Source organism: Hippoglossus hippoglossus, chromosome 14 (genome assembly GCF_009819705.1).
Source record: "Hippoglossus hippoglossus isolate fHipHip1 chromosome 14, fHipHip1.pri, whole genome shotgun sequence".
NCBI lineage: Eukaryota > Metazoa > Chordata > Actinopteri > Pleuronectiformes > Pleuronectidae > Hippoglossus > Hippoglossus hippoglossus.
Genome location: NC_047164.1, coordinates 18,453,757 through 18,472,910, shown reverse-complemented (window position 1 = coordinate 18,472,910; position 19,154 = coordinate 18,453,757). Strand labels below are relative to the sequence as shown.

The 19,154-nt window shown below is 42.3% G+C and overlaps 1 protein-coding gene across 2 annotated transcripts in view; it reads right to left on the bottom strand.

Annotated features, from left to right (window-relative positions):
- Positions 1-19,154, bottom strand: part of abr (ABR activator of RhoGEF and GTPase) — a 131,964-nt gene that overhangs the window by 95,499 nt on the left and 17,311 nt on the right. Inside the window, exon 1 of one of the 2 annotated variants that reach the window (XM_034606026.1) lies at positions 14,783-15,309. The exons of the other annotated variant lie outside the window; for it this stretch is intronic. Coding sequence (XP_034461917.1) covers positions 14,783-14,843 — 61 coding nt within the window. The 5' untranslated portion in view covers positions 14,844-15,309. Of the gene's footprint in view, positions 1-14,782; positions 15,310-19,154 lie in introns of those variants that run through there. 2 annotated transcript variants of the gene reach the window in all.

Here is a 19,154-nt window from a genome sequence, read left to right as displayed (position 1 = left end):
GACTTGACAGATGTGTGGTCATTGTTGTGTGTGTGTGTGTGTGTGTGTGTGTGTGTGTGTGTGTGTGTGTGTGTGTGTGTGTGTGTGTGTGTGTGTGTGTGTGTGTATTGATGGTGTATATATGAAAGCTTTTACACCCCCCTGTCCTGTCCTCATCAATCAGGTGGTGACACTGGGGAAATTAAAACCCTTCATAAGGCTTTACAGTTCCCATCATCAACATAAAGTTCTTCAGCAGCACGACACAAGACTCTGAAGACACAACCAGCAGTATAGCTTCACTGAAAACCAATTTCATTCCATATTATGCAGATTCTGCAAATAACGCTATAAAATTAAGACGGGAGTTTTGGTGAGAATATGAATTTTAATCTCTGAGGACAGAAAATAAACCTCTGAAGGAAGTTGTTGCACCTGATTTGTTGCTTCATTAGCTTTTAATGGATTCTTCATCTGCTTCTAGGAACCAGAATCATCAGGTGCTCACATAGAGGTCTTTCTCTTCACAGAACTACTAAAACCACCCAGAAAACAAACCTGTTGGCTGACAAACAAACAGCCGCTGGCCACAGAGGCAGATGTAGAGTGACAGACTGTGCTCTCGACATCACACCGCTTCTCCCCCGGGAGCAATCTCAGCTGCGAACAGCCCAGCTAAGAAAGTGATCGGCATACAGACGCAGCTTTTCCCATATGTGGGATCTACTTGGGTGGCCTGCCCAGGTATTTCTCTCTTTTTTAAACTGACCAGGTTTTGGCCAAACGTCTGTCTTTATAAGTGTATAAGTAAATAAGTGTGCTGCAGTAACTAAGTGGGATATAGAGGCTTCTCTGTACACAGCACCTCGCTTGTTTCTAAAGACGTCTGCAAGTGAGGCCTTAGAAAGACATCTGTAAATTGTAGCTACAGAAAATAAACTGGGTAACTCTCTCCCTGTCTAAACTGCATGACTCTCAGCATGCACATCTGTCGCTGCCCCACCAACCACAAGTAAATACTCAACCTTTGGGAAACACTGAGATGCACCCACCATCTTTCATACACACTTCCTCAAACAATAGGCGACAGTAGACATTTGGAATATGCCGCCACATGTGCACACCGAGACGGATCGGCAGATGTTCGGAGAGCGAAGTCTCACCTGCACAATGACAGATTCCAATCCAGCCTGTTATTCGAGCATTAAATTGGAATTTTGTTTGAGGAAGGTCAGCAACACTTCAGTGATGACGGAGGTATTGGTGAAGCATTTCGTTAACATATGTTTACTGCACAATGGTTGTCACACAGCCTTAAACAAAGAATAGTTGAGGGTTGTTTTCAAGAAGACGCGTCTCCAGCCCGCCTCAGTTCACTTATTAGAGATGCAAAGTGTATTTTAATAATATATCAGCTATTAAAGTAGGATTGCTTTACTCACTGCAGAGCTTATATAGTTCATTGTTAACACAACAAGCTGTTATCATGCATGACTAAGAAAAGCATTTAGCAAATTGACTAAAACTAATCAAATCAAAATAACAGTCTGCCTCACAGGACTTGATCTGTATAAGGTGTGAAATCCTCTGTCCCTCGAACCCCAAGGGTGAGGAAAAACTACCCCACAAAATCCCTTTTAGCAGGAACTAAATACAACGTACAAACCTAGTAACCGAGTTACAAGTGAGGCATTCCTCTCCCAGGAAGTGCAATAGATGTCACGTGTGACAGAGCACATCAACAAAATAACAATTTATTAATCAACTTTCATAACAAAAGACAGTGTCTAAGACAAATGGCAAAGTGTATCAACATTTAAAGCATTTGTACTTACTATTAATTAATTGATGCACAACTTGTTAAGGATGTTAAATACATTTCCAAAACCGAAAATAAATGAATCTAAACTAAAACTACCTACACTGGACCTTAATTCACAAAACACTGCTATCAAACCTTGCAAACAATCACAAACAAGCCGAGTGGGAAATGAAAAAGCAATGAAATGACACATAATGAGAGGTTCTCCAACGTGAAAGGAGAAAAGGGAATGATAGCAACACACACTGGACAAGTTTGCCAGGAAACACACAGTCCTATAAAGCCATCACCAGCCCTGGATTTGTTGTTGCCTCTAATGAGGACCTGTGCTCTGAAGGACCTCACTTGAAAACCTCTCCATCTGCAGCCAGCCATCAACTGCCAACTGCTCGGTCAAAAGATCTACACGTTACACACATACCGACGTTGTAAGCACTGTTGTACAGAGGCTGAGAGCTTTTAGAGCTTAATGCTCTAAAAATAACAACATGAATTTCGCATGAGCGCAGGATGTTGCAGGTAGCAACAGCAGTAAATACAGGAGGTTAGTGGGTCTATCCGAGGACGCTGTAGAGTGGAGAGGTGTGAATGAGATATGGTCACATTCTACACAGTCTGATAACTAACACAACATCAGGATGATTGTAATGTCCCGTGTGGGTAAACAATACAAGTTTTATTTATATAAAAATATCTTCCTCCCAAAAGATTATTTTGGGAGGAAGTGGCGAAGTATTGTCCTTCTTTAGATTTTAGCTGTCTCAATTCAGGGGCCTCCCCCTTCGGCTTTCATGATCTACGCAGCTCACAAGGGAGGTAATCTTCGTGGGCCATGTAGATTGCGAAGGCTGAACCGAAATGAGACAGTCTGGTCTATAGGGAGCAGCATCACCAGCTTGTTCTGCCTAGCAACATAGCTGCAGTTGGACATAATGAGAAACTTTTAATAACCTTTTGTCGCTTGCTGGTGACTTTACCATTTTGAAAAACGTTTTTTCGCCGATTGGTTGGCCCTGGGAGGATCCACCCCTTTGGAGCCTTCGTTCCTTGGGGATGGAAGAATGCACTTGGCGGCCTCAATTGAAGGAGCCTTTTGAAATGGGACAGCCAAGTAATGCCGCTGTGATGAAAACGCTCTTGAAATTACAGTGTATGCACCTTCTGTTTTAAAAAACACGTTTTCTGCCGGCTTGGTGTCACAGTGATGCTAAATGATGCAAACTAAGCCAGTGTCACATGCTGAGTATAGCTGCGGTCTGACAGTCTGTGAGTCATCCAGTTAAACCAGGGTCTTTGTTCCCCTCTCCCCATCATCCAGCCTGTTCAAGATGATAATGGGTTGGGTCCTGAGATAATGTTAACCACTGTGCTCAGGAAACAGGCTGAGCACACTTTAAAAAGGTCAGAAAGCTGCAGGACTCCCACACATTAGATACTGGAGAGCGAAAAAAGGGAAGCGCAGAGAGAGAGAGAAAAAGGAGAGAGAGGGAAATAGGGAGAGATGGCACCAAGGCTGGTAAATGGCAGGAGAAATGCAAATCCAAAAATCAAACCAGCATGAAGTATCTAATACAGACGAGACTTGTAATGTTTTACCGCTGCCTGTTCAGTCCACTACAAACGTACTGAGAGGATGCTGGTGTGTATCCATTATCCACTTCACAACCTGCGCGCACACATCCAGAGCACTTCCCTGCTGGAGAAAAGTCCAATAAAAGGCAATGTCGTCCCTTTATCCCTCAAATGAATGACAATTCTACTACAGCTGCATATCTTCACGTGCCATATGCCTGTAGGCAGAGATAGATTAAAAAGAACAACCTCTGCCGCAGAACCATGTGCATGAATTGCTGTTACCCCCGCATGCCTGTCGCCCCCAAAACCAACCAACCAGGGTTACCATGGCAGCCAGCCACTATACATTGTAATTAGCTGGCTTAAATCCCCGAGGCCCGCACTGGTTGGATGCAACCCGCTGCTTCCATAGATTAGGACGACGACTGTCATACAAGGGGGCCCGAAGACGCACGAGAGGTTAGATTGAATTGCAGACACCCCAGTGCTCAAACACAAAAGAGACACACACTTCCACACAACCCTTATTTATCCTCTATATTCTACACACCACTCCCACTTCCCACCTTGCCCTTGCTCCCTGTGTTTGTGAGCAGGTATGGGGAACTCAATCCTTCACATGTACTGTAAAGCAATTCACAGCCAACACACACCCACATTCAGCACAACAACTCACAGCGGCTCTACTGTGTGGGATTCTTTGCCTCTGTTTGCAGCAGTACCCTCCACGTTTGTTCCTGGGTACGCGCTAATGAAGAGTGTATCAAACCATGCAGCGAAACAAAAGAGCTACGATGAGTGGCGCTATTAAAATCCAAGCGACTGCCGATGGCCCTCGGGGCAACCGGGGCAGTGATTGTGTTGTCTATTTATTGCACTCCACAGCCCAATTAGAGGGATATGATGCATATTAGAGGAATCGAGTTTGAAAACCTCTAAGTGTGTCAGATAGAGGTGGACGCCCTGAGCAGTGGTGTTCAGCTCAGTCAGGTCATACAACTGTCTCACAGCACAGTAACACCATTAAAGCAACTTTAAAATAATGCACTAGTTTTTATATGAAACAAGAGTTTGCAACTAAGACAATATCAGAAAACTAATTAGGTCAAAAACAGATGGAGATAAAAACAAACTGGCAGTGTGTGCGCGTGCACCAACTTTCTGCTGCATCTAAATACTTACAAGCCCATAATATAATGTCTTTAAGCAGACATGGTGGATAATATAGGTTGTACTTTTCACAGATATGTGTGGGCTTATGGAGACATATGTCCCAAACTGTTATGGGCCAGTTTATAGTGGCCTGAGTCAATAAGCTGCAAAGAAATGTACTTCGACAATTAGTCATCGTCATGATTTTGATCTTTGTGATGACTGTGACTAAAGTACAAATGCTAGAAATGTTCTTATCATAAGATCCAATCAACCTTACTGTTGTGAAAACTATTGCACAGACGGTTGCACCACACTAGGCCAGTTATTTATATACTCGTTTGGGGCCAGTTACCCGTTTGAAAGCCAGAGAGAGCTGGTTTAAACAGAACATGTAGAGATGTACACACTGTACACACATTCGTTGTCCAATAATTAAGTAATGTTAATAATAATCTAATAATAAGGTTATAAATAATAAAATATGCTGATATGCTATAAATACAAGCATTCAAATATAAAAGCACATACGTCTAGCTGGGAGAGTACAGTTCACCAGGAGATAACATGCAGAAATAGTTTTTCTCTGGGAACAATCAATTGGTTGAGAATCGATCTAAAACTTTAGACTTTGGTTGACTAGAGCCTGAGTCCAATGAAAGTAAAGACATTTCAAGTTTATTAATACAGCACATTTAAAACGACCCCATTTGACCAAAGTGCTGTACAATAAAAAGACACAATGTAAAAGACAAGAATAAAAATAAGGTGACTATAAAAAACTATGGTGTGGATAAAAACAACTTATTACAACAAAAAAGCCCGGGAAAACATGAGTCTTCAGTCTCCTCTTAAATCTATCGACAGACAGGGAAACTGTTCCAAAAGCTTTGGTGCAGCTACAGCGAACATGTGATGACACTTACCCCTTTAGCACCGACCAGAGAACAGACAGGAGCAACTGCCAACTTACCACCCCCTTTCCGAGGTGCTCAGAGATGTATTTAGGGGCCAGGTCATTTATTAAAAAAGAAATAAACAAATAAAAGAACCTCAACCTCATACTGAACTGGAACCCGATGCAAGTATAGGTGAGATGCTGTCTCTCCTCCTGTTACCAGTTATATTTTTAAGTCTGAAATAACAATAATGGCTACAGACTATTAATCAATGCTGCGTTCTGACAGTTTGGGAAAAACCACACACTGAGAAAAAAGAAGCAACGAACACTCCCACACTGTGGCCGCTCCTCGGTCCTGAGAGAACTGATGGCAGGAGAAACACCTGCATAAAGGGAACATTAGAAAACTTCCCCTTGGTGTTACTTCTCAAGAAAAATTTTGAATTTAGTCTTTTCTGTAGATTTCTCGGACTCTCTCAAGGTTGTGCAGTGATGCTTTGCTGCTCTCGTCTGCTCTCGAACTTTTACCGTCTTATATCTGCCACCTTGTAGAAACTACAAGGTTTCTGTCATGTTACAACACACCTTATAATTATGTGCTGATTTGAAAGACAATGTGACTGGTCACATCATTTGATTCTATTGAAGAAAAAGAAAAAAACGAGAAATGAGAGGAGAGGGGGATGCAGTATGAAGCCTGATAAACAGAGAGCACTCAGAGCCACAAGGCCACACACGTACAAAAGGAGTGGAGAGAGTGGATAGCACTCCATTGATTTTGAGTTGGGTCAGTCTGAAAAGGGTCACAGTAAGTAGTAAATAAAAAGTGGATCATAGATTGCAATGGTGCCAACATCATATTTATATTTTAGAGAGGGACACTATAAAAACAATAAATAGCTGTGAGATAATGGGCAAAGATTAATTTATAAACTTCCAACATACAGTATTAATAAAGTATCTCTTGCGCTTACAGAGGAAAGAAAAAACACATGTATCTGTTTGTTATCGCTGTGTTTTTAACTTCTCCCATTTCTCCCACTGAGGGTCTCCTTCTCTCTATGACGATGAAGGAACAACCAGGCTGAAAGTGAGCATCCCATTTTGACCCCAGCAGAAAGACGACCCACTGAGAACAGCAGGCTAACCTTTACCAGGGCCCTTAAAGTTTAATGATGCACACAAACGCATGTAAAGATAAACACACACACATTAACGTGAGAGACGACAATCTGAAGGTTAATATATATATATATATATATATAGTTGATTTGAAAGGAAACCACACATTTACAGAATCAGATTTATATCCATGACTGAGGATCGGGTTATGAGCCCATTTAGGAAAACCTGAGGTGATATATGACCTATATGTATTTGTTCACCTGAGTATGTCTGGGTGACTGGTCGTCGCTCGAGTGCATCCATCAGCCCTCTCAACTCATTATGGCTTCATCTCCTTTCCTGTCTCCCCCTCTCCTCCCCTCCTTTTTCCTCCTCTATTTTCTTCCGCTCGACTAACCTGAATGCTTAATCATGGGCCCTGCCTTCCGGGAGCGGGTAAACATGGCAGCCGCAGCATTGGTCGGGACGGTGGTGTTACTCTGTGCCGATTGGCTGAGGGGACGAGGGCATGGGTGGCAGAAGAAGACAGGGTTGGTGGTTACCATAGCCCTACAGGATGACTGTCCATAGTAACATACACTACAACCCCCCCCCCACACACACACACACACACACACACACACACACACACACACACACACACACACACACACACACACACACACACACACACACACACACACACACACACACACACACACACACACACACACACACACACACACACCGCTCCAACCCCTCAGGACATGGTGAAGCTCCCAACAGACTCACAGAACACAAACCCACTCAGACACTTGACACACCCTCTAACATCAAGCACAACAAAGGATTTTCCGAAGCTTCACCCACGTGAAGATGGCAACAGATTTGTCACAGAATCTCGCGAATGCTGCCATCTGAGGTATTATAGCTACGTGATACCTTATTATATAGTTAAACCAGTTATTGTTGTGGTTAACAAAAAGAAAACAAGGCTAAGGGTCCACATTTTCCAAACTGATATGAAAAACACTGACTGCACAGTTGACTCGGGGTCAAACAGACGACAAAAAATATTATACACAGAAAAACAGAAGTGAACACACACACAAGATGCACAAGTTAAACCCAGTTCCTCTGTGAATGGTTTCTGGGATTGAACCATTTTTTACCTTCACCAAGGAGGTCACGTTTCATTGCTGTTTGTCTATTTGTTGGGTTGTTTGTCTGTTACAGTATTACGTAGTACCAAACATTATCTTGAAACTTGGTGGAAGGGTTGGGGGTATGGGCCAAAGAAGAAGCCATTCAACTTTGGAGAAGGTTGTATAAAGAATGCAGATCCAGGATTTTAATTTTTTCCCCCTCTTTTTTTCACTTTTCAAATTTTTTAAACTGCAGGAGCTCCATTTTCAACAATGTATAATAGGACTGCAGCCTTTGTACACATAGCGTCACCCTAGATATTATACATGTATTAACTAAGTTACGGAAATTTAATTCATGAGATTTTAAATTAATAATATAATTGTAGCTTAAGGCTATGGTGATAAGCTAACATTAATGCAAGTGGCCAAATGGGCAGATGCGTCTGCAGGTTCAGCCATATATTACTCAGGTAATTTTTTGTCTGATAATGTTAAGAAATTGGATTTGGATATTCTACCCAAATCATTCAATGTGCTTGATACACGAGGTCTCGTTTGTTTGCCCTGTGTGAAAGAGCCACAACAACATACTCAGCTGAGCCAAAAGCTTCATCTATTATTCACAAGGTCATCACTGAATGAACTCAAGTGAACATGGTTCAGGAGGAACCCCAGCAGGGATGTGGGTGAGCGAGCAGCTAAGTTAGTGTTATGACTTCCAGCCAAATCTATCTCTCACTCCTTTCAGATGGAGTCACTCACTTGGGAAATTAACCACATCCACGTTTTAATGTGGCAGCCGCCTCACTACAGTTACTGTAGCTGTAAATGAAAGTATATGGGAGTTTGCAAAGTTAGTACCTGTGCAATAAATGATTTATTGAAAATACTGGACATTTTCAGTTCAGGTATAACCTCCCCCCCTTTTTTTCTGTAATGTGCACATTGGGAGGAAGCAGTTTTTTACTTCAGACATAATTATAGAATTTCGGTGTGCAACTACGCAGTCTCACTTGATCACAGAAGACTCTTACATCGCGGACACAACATGTAACAGGTATGTTTTTTTTCTGAAGTGGATCCTGAATCGATGGCACAGATTAAAAATGTATCTTTGATGAGCAACTATCTGTTAATGAAGATGAGGCTTATTAGGTTTACTGGATATTACATAAGCACGGACCCCTTAACAGGCCCAATGGGAGGAGGATGCTTGAACACAAAAGCATGAGAAGCATGGCACAGAAGAGGCAGTGGAGATGACGACATTACATAACGACACATGCTTTGGGCTGACTCAGATTCCTTCTCCCTCTCAGTCTGAGAGTGTGGACAGATTCAAGTGTCTGTTTCTATAGCTACAGCACAGAGGAGGCAGGAATCAGCTTTATCTATTGATCACCATAATGGAGGAGTTCGTACAGTTAGACAACGATTCAAGAGTTAAAATGCAGCTCAGATTTAGTTACAACACCATTTTATTCCTACAGTGCGAAAACATTGTGGATATTTTTTACTTAAAATGCCATTAGTTGGTATTAGCATTAGTGCTAACGGCAATAAATTGATTAATAATGGTGTAATTACCAATCAGTCATTTATAATCTTCCACCCATTGAGATCCAGGCTTTGATTGCCAGTAAAAGTATCTCTGGTTTTGCAACACAAATGACTGTATGCAGGCAAGGAGCCTTTCACTGCAGACTCCAACCACTTACTTTATTCCAATAAGATTTACTTCTAGTGAAATCTTAAAGTGAAGCAGATAGGGGGGGGGGAATTACACCTTTACAGTGAGCCACACTTTTAAGCAGCCGTGTCGTGTGATCTTCTTCTCTGTGGTCTAACCAAAATTGACATGTTTGGATACACTACCAGATCCCATTGAACTAGACTTGTTTCTGCGTGCACCGAGAGGTAGAGCCATTGGTTACTCACAGAGGGAGAGAGAGAGAGGGAGAGAGAGAGAGAGAGAGAGAGAGAGAGAGAGAGAGAGAGAGAGAGAGAGAGAGAGAGAGGCTGTTGGGCCAAGCCGATTTTGTAAGGTGTGATAAATGAGACTTCCCTCATTGTATTAAACTCCCTGTTGACACTGTGCTGGGAAGCACTCAAAAATCACTTTGCTGTGCCCCTGTTTGCTGAAGCAGGCCATTTGACAGTCAACTAACTACTAACATTAAACACTCTAAGACAGAACTGGGACTGGGGTCAAAGTCGGCCAGGAGCAGCTACATCCAAGTGTGCAGCATCCATTTCAGTCTATGTGCTGCAGAGGGAAACCAGACCAAAGGTTTGACAGCCTGGGAAACCCACTGTTCTGTGGTGAACAGTAGAAACATGACCCAAAAACTGAGGGCATCTGTTATATTTCCATAGCTTTGCAGTGAGGCATTAAAGGGGGTCACAGGAATGCCACAGGTTCACATTAAGCAATGTGTCCATCAAACCAAGGTTGCACCAAAGCTCTGCTTACTAACTAATTGCATCCATCCATTTGCTGTACTGTTTCCCCTTTGAGAGTCGCAGGGGGCCGGAGCCAATCTATCCTGTCATTGGGCAACGTAAACAGGCTGCCAGTCTATCACAGGAACTTCAGACACTACAGGCATAATGGGGTCTCAAACTAATCTACTGTTGCATGTCCTTAGCCAGAGGAATCTGGGCAGTCCAGAGAAAACCTAAACTCCAAATTGAAAGTCAACCATCAGCGGCCACTGCACCACAACTAGTGGCATCCTGCTCTGAATACAAGTTCCACATAATCCTATTACTGTTTTTTGGCATTTGAAGTCCCACCAGTCATGAAGCCAATAACCAAGTGCCTCTAACTTATTTCCACCGCTCTTTGTTGATGGTGATTTAGAAGATATAGATGTGTTTGTTTGGAAGCATGTGTTTGCCTTGATTGACAGGTACCTTTATCTTATTTATCTCTTGTGTATTGGTTCTTTTGGGGAACTGGTTTCAAAATAGCCTGTTAAGAACCTATGAGTGATGTCATCAACAAGGCAATCATGTTTTTCCACAGTTTACATATTAAAGTGCGTTATGCCTGTTGGATGGCAACAGGATGTGCGGCGGATTACTTCTCACCAGAAACATTTCATTCCATATTACTATCTGCAAACACCAGCAGCAGAAGGCAGGGATTATAAAGCACATGTTAACCCTCATGAATTTATAAATGATCCACTCTGACTCACAACTTCCCTAGCTAAAGTACTCAACATTTTCTGTACCACACTGACAGGATGTACAGAAACGAGGATGGACATTTTTTATGTTCCCTCTGAGATGCACATAAATTTGAATAGTCGTCGCAGTGACTGGGATTAGGGACATTTTTTCTGACATACGTGCATGCACGACTGTCTGTATGTGCACGTGACACCTCTGCTCTACAATGCCAAAACTCTCGTATTCTGGCTCTTATATAATCTAGCTTTCCCTTGATTTTGCTTTAGCATCATGTGGCACTGAAACAAGCCATAGAGGAGTCTGGCTAATTCTCTTAAGGTTACAGCACAGGCTGCCACGAACAGAAGTGAGTGTCAATCTGCCACTCGGGCTGCAGAGGAGGCAACAGCAGTGCAGTGCAGAAATGATGAGCTGGCTGTTCCTGTACATGATTCAGAGACTTAACCCTGAACAAACAGGGGTGAAGTTGTACTGAAATTCATTTGGATTTCAAAGCCCAATGCAATCGGATATTGTCAATAAAAAAAAATTATACAAAAAAAATTGAAAATGAGAAAGCAGCATAATAAAAGTTAAATAGATCGCTCTGTGGTTTACTATAGAACAGATGTGTTGCCATTTTTGACAGAGACCTAATAAATATTATTTAAGGTTGCTAATATGTGCATTAGCAACTCAGAGGACAGAAAAAAAAAATAAGAAATCGAAAAAAAGAGGGTGTACATCTCAGTATCTTCACTTAAGCAGGTATATGCACTTTAATGCTAAATGTGTATTTTATGACTTTCAAAACTGAAGTGCTTACATTGAAAAAGAAATGCTAGAGACCAAACAGTGAAGCTAAGCAGAAAGACTCTTGGGGGAACAGAGTGGCAGAGGCTTGGAGCATCCACTGCCACTTTACTCAGCAATTTAAGGATGTGTGGTCACTGCTTTACATCGAGCCATTAACACAGGTTCAGAGGCTGACGAGGCAGAATGCAATTACAGCGTCCACCACATAACCAGGGAAGTTTTTGGTAGTGATGCATTATGGTTGAGGGAGAGTGGAACTGGGTTGTCACACACCATCAACAGCCAGGTATGAGTCATCTCCCACAATTAGTTGTATTGTGTCCTGATATTTTATAGCCTGAAGCGAGGTGAACTGATGAATGGGCCGTCTCAGGTTCAGTGTGGTGAACAAAGGAAGCATACTTTACGGTCGCCTTCAAAAAGGTCACAGAAGTGGTGGTGTATTTTTGTTCCCCAGAGGAAGAACCGGCCGAGTTCAGCAGAGATACAGAACTTACTGACACAATATCAGCACACAAAGTGTAAGAGAAGCACAAAAGGATGGTGGGAAGGCAAAGGGATGATGAAATGACAGGTTTATAAAAGGACTGTGCCCTTTTCCCTCAGACGAGCTCATAGAGAAGACTGGACTGAGCCTGTTGAAATGTTAATAGTCTCGCTCCTATTGTACACATCCAGCCTCTCACTGAATATCAAACGTGTTCAAGCAAATTAGGTACCACGCTATGATGTATTCTGTCCTTTCACAGCAATACCACAACCAAAATAGCAATATGAAAATAGTACACTGACTAAGTATTAAGTCCCTGGCGATCAGAATTCATTATTGTATCGTTACACTGACCCGATTCTTTTTTGAAACATGGACTAATGCATGCACTGACAATTTATAGTCCAGTGCGATGATGCATTCACAGATCCTAGTAAATCATCGTCCTTGATGTAAAGGCCAACAATACAGAACCTTGCTCTGCCTTCACACAAAGAAACCAAACTCCATTTTGCTCGAATGGCTGTCAGACTAATTTGGGGTTCAGGGTCTTTCCCGAGGACACTTGCATGCATACTGGCCGACCTTCTAGATAAAAGACAACCTGCTCTGTCCATGATAACAATATAACTGTCTCACAGAAACTGAAAAGGAGCTATTTCTGAGGGATACTTAAATGTAAATGTAAATTTCAAGCCCTGTACTATACGTCATATCATGTACTCTACTAATCTCCTACATCAACACCGCCTTTTTGAAATGACATTGCTCATATCTTAAATGACAGCAAATCTGTTCTAAATCTGTTATAAGCTGGTGTTAAACAATTATTATGTAATGCTATAAAGAGTATCGCTGTTCAATGATGGTTCTAATAATAATGGTTCTCACATATCAATGTCTGATCTCCCAAACAAGTTATACTTGCTAAGCCAATGTATTTCTCTATTTCATTTATCAACAAAAAAAATGTATTGGCCATCAGCCAACCAACTCACTGAATATCAGCATGTGCAAATCCCACATCAGTCAACCACCAATTTAAAAATTGTTAAGACTTGTCAAAACTAGCGGTAAATTAATTAAATCAACTGATGAGGTTAAATACCAAGCATTTCTGAGGACAAGTTACAACTGGAAGCAGGATGAAATAACTAGCCTTGATGTTATTTTGCTGCGACCCCAAATTTTTTAAAATTATATATATATATATATATATATATATATATATATACCCAAATTTTTAGGATTTTGTTTGTATGTGATTTAAAAAATTACAAAAAAAAAAAAAAAGCTACTTCATTAATTTGAACACTTTCTACAAATCAAACAGCTGATTGTCACCTGGTAAAATGTGTAGTTCAATTATACACATATCCTTATTATTATCACACCACAACCACACATGGGTTTGTCTTAAAATTATTGATTCTCACACTATATCTGCCAGAATAGTTAATGATACACAACATCGTTAGACGTAACAATCTGTACACTTGCATGGATTATTTGTATTTAACCTAAATGAAAAGGCAGATGACTGAGCATGAATAACTTGTGTAGCTGTGTTAAGTGCTGTGAAGGGGTCTCACCCATCAAAGAACAGCTGCCCTCCAAACACACTTCTGACTACATGTTTGAACTGTGTGTTTCTTTACGATCTTTTATCATTAAAATCCCACACCCAGTCTCCCTCTTCCTCTCCCATTCAGTCCCTTTCTGCAGATTAAAGCAAGGTAACAATGGTGACACAGCAGAGCAAATCCCAAGAGGCTGTGTCATGTGCACTAAACTCCAAACACACACACATACACAGCATCTCAACAAACAGGGAATCCCGGCTGGGCCTGATGGGATGTGCGTAATCACTGTAAACACTCGCTGATGTGAACCACAGCATGAAACCAGTTGTTCAGTGTGTATATGCAAATCAACGTCATTTAAATTGGTTTTATAGAAAAAGTTGAGATTGTATACACAGTTTAAAAAACTAAAAATAAAGGATTGGCTTATTTACAGGGGAAAGCATTGGGAACAGTTTCTCAGTCGTTGTGTCTCATCGTAAATCTGAAAGCGCTGTAAACACCTGGTCCGAGAGCATGGTCCCAGTAACCTAGCTACAGTAGACATGTCAGACTGTATCTACATCACAGCGTGAGGTCCACATTACAGAGCAGATTAAAAATTCTGCATCAGACAGCTTGTGTCCTCGATAGGATGGAACATATAGTTCTACCTCCAGTTTCTAAGTATGACTCACTCTCTCCAGCAGTATATTTCTCCAGGCTTTCCCCAGGCTCCGGTGCTTTGTAGCCAGCCAAAAGCCAAACAACAGCACAAACGAGTTGTTTGCACTATCTGAGGCAAACAAGGAATAGGGGGAGTGGGGGAGTGAGGGGGTGACTATCCTGTTATGGACAGCTACAGTGATGCACTCTGATTGTTAAGTACTGGGAAAATGAGTTTTTCTGTGTGCACGCCGCCCTGGTTTTAACACAAACAGGCAGCCCATGCGATGGAGAAGGGGAGGGGGTTGCTGGGTAAAAATGACTAGAGGTAAAGATAAATGGGAAGCGATGTGAGCTGAGGAGTAAATAGATGTATGGAGGGATACGTACTGCTGTAGAGGGTGTCGATCCAGGATAGCCGGGGCAGGCCATGAGCACTGAGGGGCTCCATCCTCCTTTTTCTCTCCCTGTATCACTCACTCGCCTTCTTTCTTATTTCTTCAGTCCCTTTTTCCGCTTGTCACGTCGCTTCTTTAATTTCCCCTTATCCTTCAAAAACAGCATTCATCTCTCTCAGGAAGAGGAAAAAGGAAGCATTTGGGAAAAAAATGTCAAAAGACACCCCCCGGGGTCCAACAGGCAGACGAGCGAGCAAGAGAGCCAGCGAAGGAGTATGTGAATGAGTGGTGTGTGTGTGTGTGTGTGACAGAGAGAGGGAGAGACAGAGAGAGAATGAAAACAACAAGCTGGAGACGACCACCGCCGACCGTTGCTAGGGGAAGGGAGAAGCACGCCTTCTCTCTCTTTGGCTTGCTCGCTCACTCACCACCTCTCTCTCTCGCCCTCTCTCTCTCGCTTCTGCGCAAACAGCTCATCAGCCTCTCTCGCTCTCTCTCTCACTCCTGACATGTCTCTCTGTCTGCGAGCAGAGGCAGGAATTCTGAAGCAATGCATAATGACTGTGGACCAAAGGGGGCTTGTGTCAAATGTGAATTAACTGGCAGATTCTCCGTTTCACTTTATAGTTTGCACAATCAACTGCTGTCCCTTGACATTTAAAAAACCAGACACTAAAGCTTGCTTTCTCTCATGTTTCTTTTTCAAGTGATAACTGACCCAGACAGCAGCAAGAAAAAACATTGTGCTGTAGCAATGAATACAAATAACAAACATAAATTCAGCCTGCGAGGTAGAGGCAACTGCCTAATGCTACAAAAGACAATAACCAACTTCTGGTGTCCTCCGCCAAGGAGGTTATGTTTTCATCTGTGTTTGTTTGTTAGATGGCAGGATAATGTAAAAACTACTCAACTCATTTCCATGACATTTTTTTGAGCGGTGGTGCATTACCCAAGAAAAAACTAATATAATTTTTAAGGGGATCTGGAATAAAAGGTGGATGCAGCTTTCTATAACATGGTGAGATAAGATGTTGGCCATAGCATAAGTATGCCCTCTCTGAGCATCCTTCTAGTTGAGATATATATAAGTATATAACTTTTTAACTTTTTCAAAACTAATCAAATAAAGATACAACAATAAATTAAAAGACGAAGCATTAACTATGAGCATCATTTTCAAGATTCTTTAAAACTTACTTGAATGCACCAATGTCAAGTCCTTCGGCACATTGGTTGAGCTAGAAAGGGCAGTGTACTAAAAAGTGTTCCTGGTTCAGAAGCTCTGAACTAAAACTGACGTCTGTCGAGAATGATGGCACTTTAGTCCTAGGTCATATGTATTTTGATCTCAGCAAGAGATTCTTGCTTTATAAAACAGATTTAGTTAACTTCCTCTGATGAGTTTTGGAGGATTTTTGATGTATGATGCAAAATTCCCTTCATGATCGCTGCCACTTGACAATGAGCTGCTTTGTGTAAGACAGTCTGTCTTTAAGTAAGAAAAAGAGAGAGAGACTGGTTCAGATGTCGTGTCTTAAGCTACATCAGTCCTCTGTTCCCGTGGCAACTTGCTCTGCCCCACAGACACATAAAAGAAACGAATAAACATGAGCATGGACTGAGTTGATACAACGCAGAATGAGGTGATTAAGTAGAGGCACATCTTGTAAAGACCCAGCATATACTGTATACATACACATATGTATTATTTTTACTTCTCTATATAGTATATATTTCTAGTAACTTTCAGTGCAATATCTCAATAAAACCATGATATGACCACGTTTTCAGTCCCCAACACACCCAGCAATACTACTATTTGATTACAGTACAACTTCATCATGTCAGCAAGCCAACGAATCAACATCTTATCCACATGCAATCAAGAATTCCCCCATTTGGTTCATTGATTTTCAAATTATCACTCGGTCAGGTTTTAATGGGCACATTAGTTCATTTAGTGTGTTAGTGCTCTTGTTGCATCCTGGTTCCAGTAACAGAGCTGACAGCATCACCACACAGACCTCGCTGTGTTAACGAATGCATGTGCTACGGAGGGCAACCAGAGACGAGCATCATGCCAACAGTAACAAAGCCCGATATGAAACCCTCCCCTCAAACCACTGTCAGGTCCACTCCTCCCCCTTCATCCCCCTCTAACCAGCATGGGGGAGGAAAGACGGGAGGGTTGAGAGGCAGAAAAAACTTCAATTAGGACACAAAGGCTGACAGGAGGAGGCCCACCACCGCTGCCCCCCCCCCTTCCACAGGCAGAGCACCGGGCCCAGAGCACCGCTCTTTGTCTGGCTACAGCGCTCTAATGTGCCAGCTGGAGGAAACACACATATTCAACGACAGGGCAACCAGACAGCTCATCTAGCCAGAGGTCATATCTGTGTGTGTTTGTGTGTGTGAGTGATGGCATTTAATGTAAGCCTCTGTGTCCGATGAGGTTTGTCAGGGTTATTAAAGAATAAAATGTTTTATGTATGTGGGAGAAAAATCTCATTTGTTAAACAAAAACATACAAAGTCAAGCTTTCCAGATCACACACACACGTTCATTTACAAGGAAAGCCACCCCGGTGATGAGGAGCAGAGTTGATGAGGGGCAATTCATAAAAAATGTATTATCTACTGTACATCCTTTGTTTTAAAATCTAGGACAATGGGTCTCTCTCTCTGTCTCACTCACACTCACACACACACACACACACACACACACACACACACACACACACACACACACCTTTGTGTACATGTACCTGCCTTTATTGTTTTGACTGAAGAACTGCCCACCTCCTCCTACGGGCCTCATAATTCAAGGGGCAGAGCCAAACAAAGAAAACACACAATACATATGCAGACACACTAGACTGCATAATAAATCTTCCTGGAGCCCTCACAATAAAATACTCACGAATACACACAAACTTACACGCTCAGCACAGCTGGTTAAGGTACTTTTAGAGCAGATGTAGTATCAGTCTGGTTGCAGATGTTGAAGCAAGCTGTCTGGCTCTTTGTAGCACAACAACAAAGCTCAACACATCAGTAATGGTTCATTCTGAATAAAGGTCAACATTCAGCAACAGTCCTCCACAGTAGGTGTGTTTGTTGGCATAAAGGCCGAGGCCGAGGTGGAATGAGTGGATGGATAAGATCAGGACTTCAGGCTATCATTATTTTGAATGTCCCCATATAGAAATTGGTTTTTCCCCCGGAAAGTCGGCGTATTGTGTCGGTTCACCCACGGATCAGGTGGGATTTAAAATCTACTCAGTCTGCTCTTGTGGAAACGCGCAAAGAATCGTGTGTGCAAGACAAACATGAAATAAAAAGGCAGTGCATCATTTGTCAGTACAGTAAGAAATATGGACTACGACACAAAAAAGCTGGAAAAATCAATGCTTGCCTTTGATCATGCATGTCATGCCACTGAGCAAATGCTATGCGAAAAAGGACAGCACCGGGTCACTGTAGTGCATGATGCTCAAAGGCATGTTCAGGCTCCACAAAGTCCAATTTGTGTTAGAGGTCTTCTGCACCACCTACTCTCACAGGAAATTGGATTATTCACACCACTGTTCCTATTGGAAAACCATATAATGAGCCATCCTTTGAGGGCGTAAAGAAGCTTTAAAACAACTGCCTCAACTTGAGGGAGTCAAAACTAAGAATGAAAGATGGCATAATGGTTGCTAAATCTGTATTGCAACAGATAGAAAACAATATCTGTAGAGTTTACTGAGCACTGAACAAAATAATCTGCTCAGTGTGTGTGTGTGTGTGTGTGTGTGTGTGTGTGTGTGTGTGTGTGTGTGTGTGTGTGTGTAATTAGGCAGCATACCATCCCACCAGTCAATCAAACCTCCATCCCTCTCCCACCCCTCCTCTCCGTTCTACCCAGATACCCCTGCCCCACCTCGTTCCAACAACCTCCCCTACATTTTGACTTCAACCACAGGCCTAGTGGATGATTGGGGGGGTGGTCTGTTTGTAGAATAAATTTTCCTCTCACCATCCCACAGGGGCGATGTGTGTGTGTGTGTGTGTGTGTGTGTGTGTGTGTGTCAATTTTCGGCATGCGGTGCCAACCTCCCCCATCCTCCTCCCATTGCCCCCTTTGGCATGCCAGAGGAACACCAACTGGTAGATGAGAACCCAGTGCACTGGAATTGTTAAAAGCCGTATCTGCCCCTTCTAACAACCTGCCCGTGCATTAGCACCCACCCCCCACACTTCAAAAATATTCAATGCTACTGATTTGAGTGTGTTAGTACATCAGAGTGAGAGAGAGAGTGGGACTACACACGCAGGAAGTAGACAGCTTTGTTTCCATGTGAGTGGTTGATGAAGCAA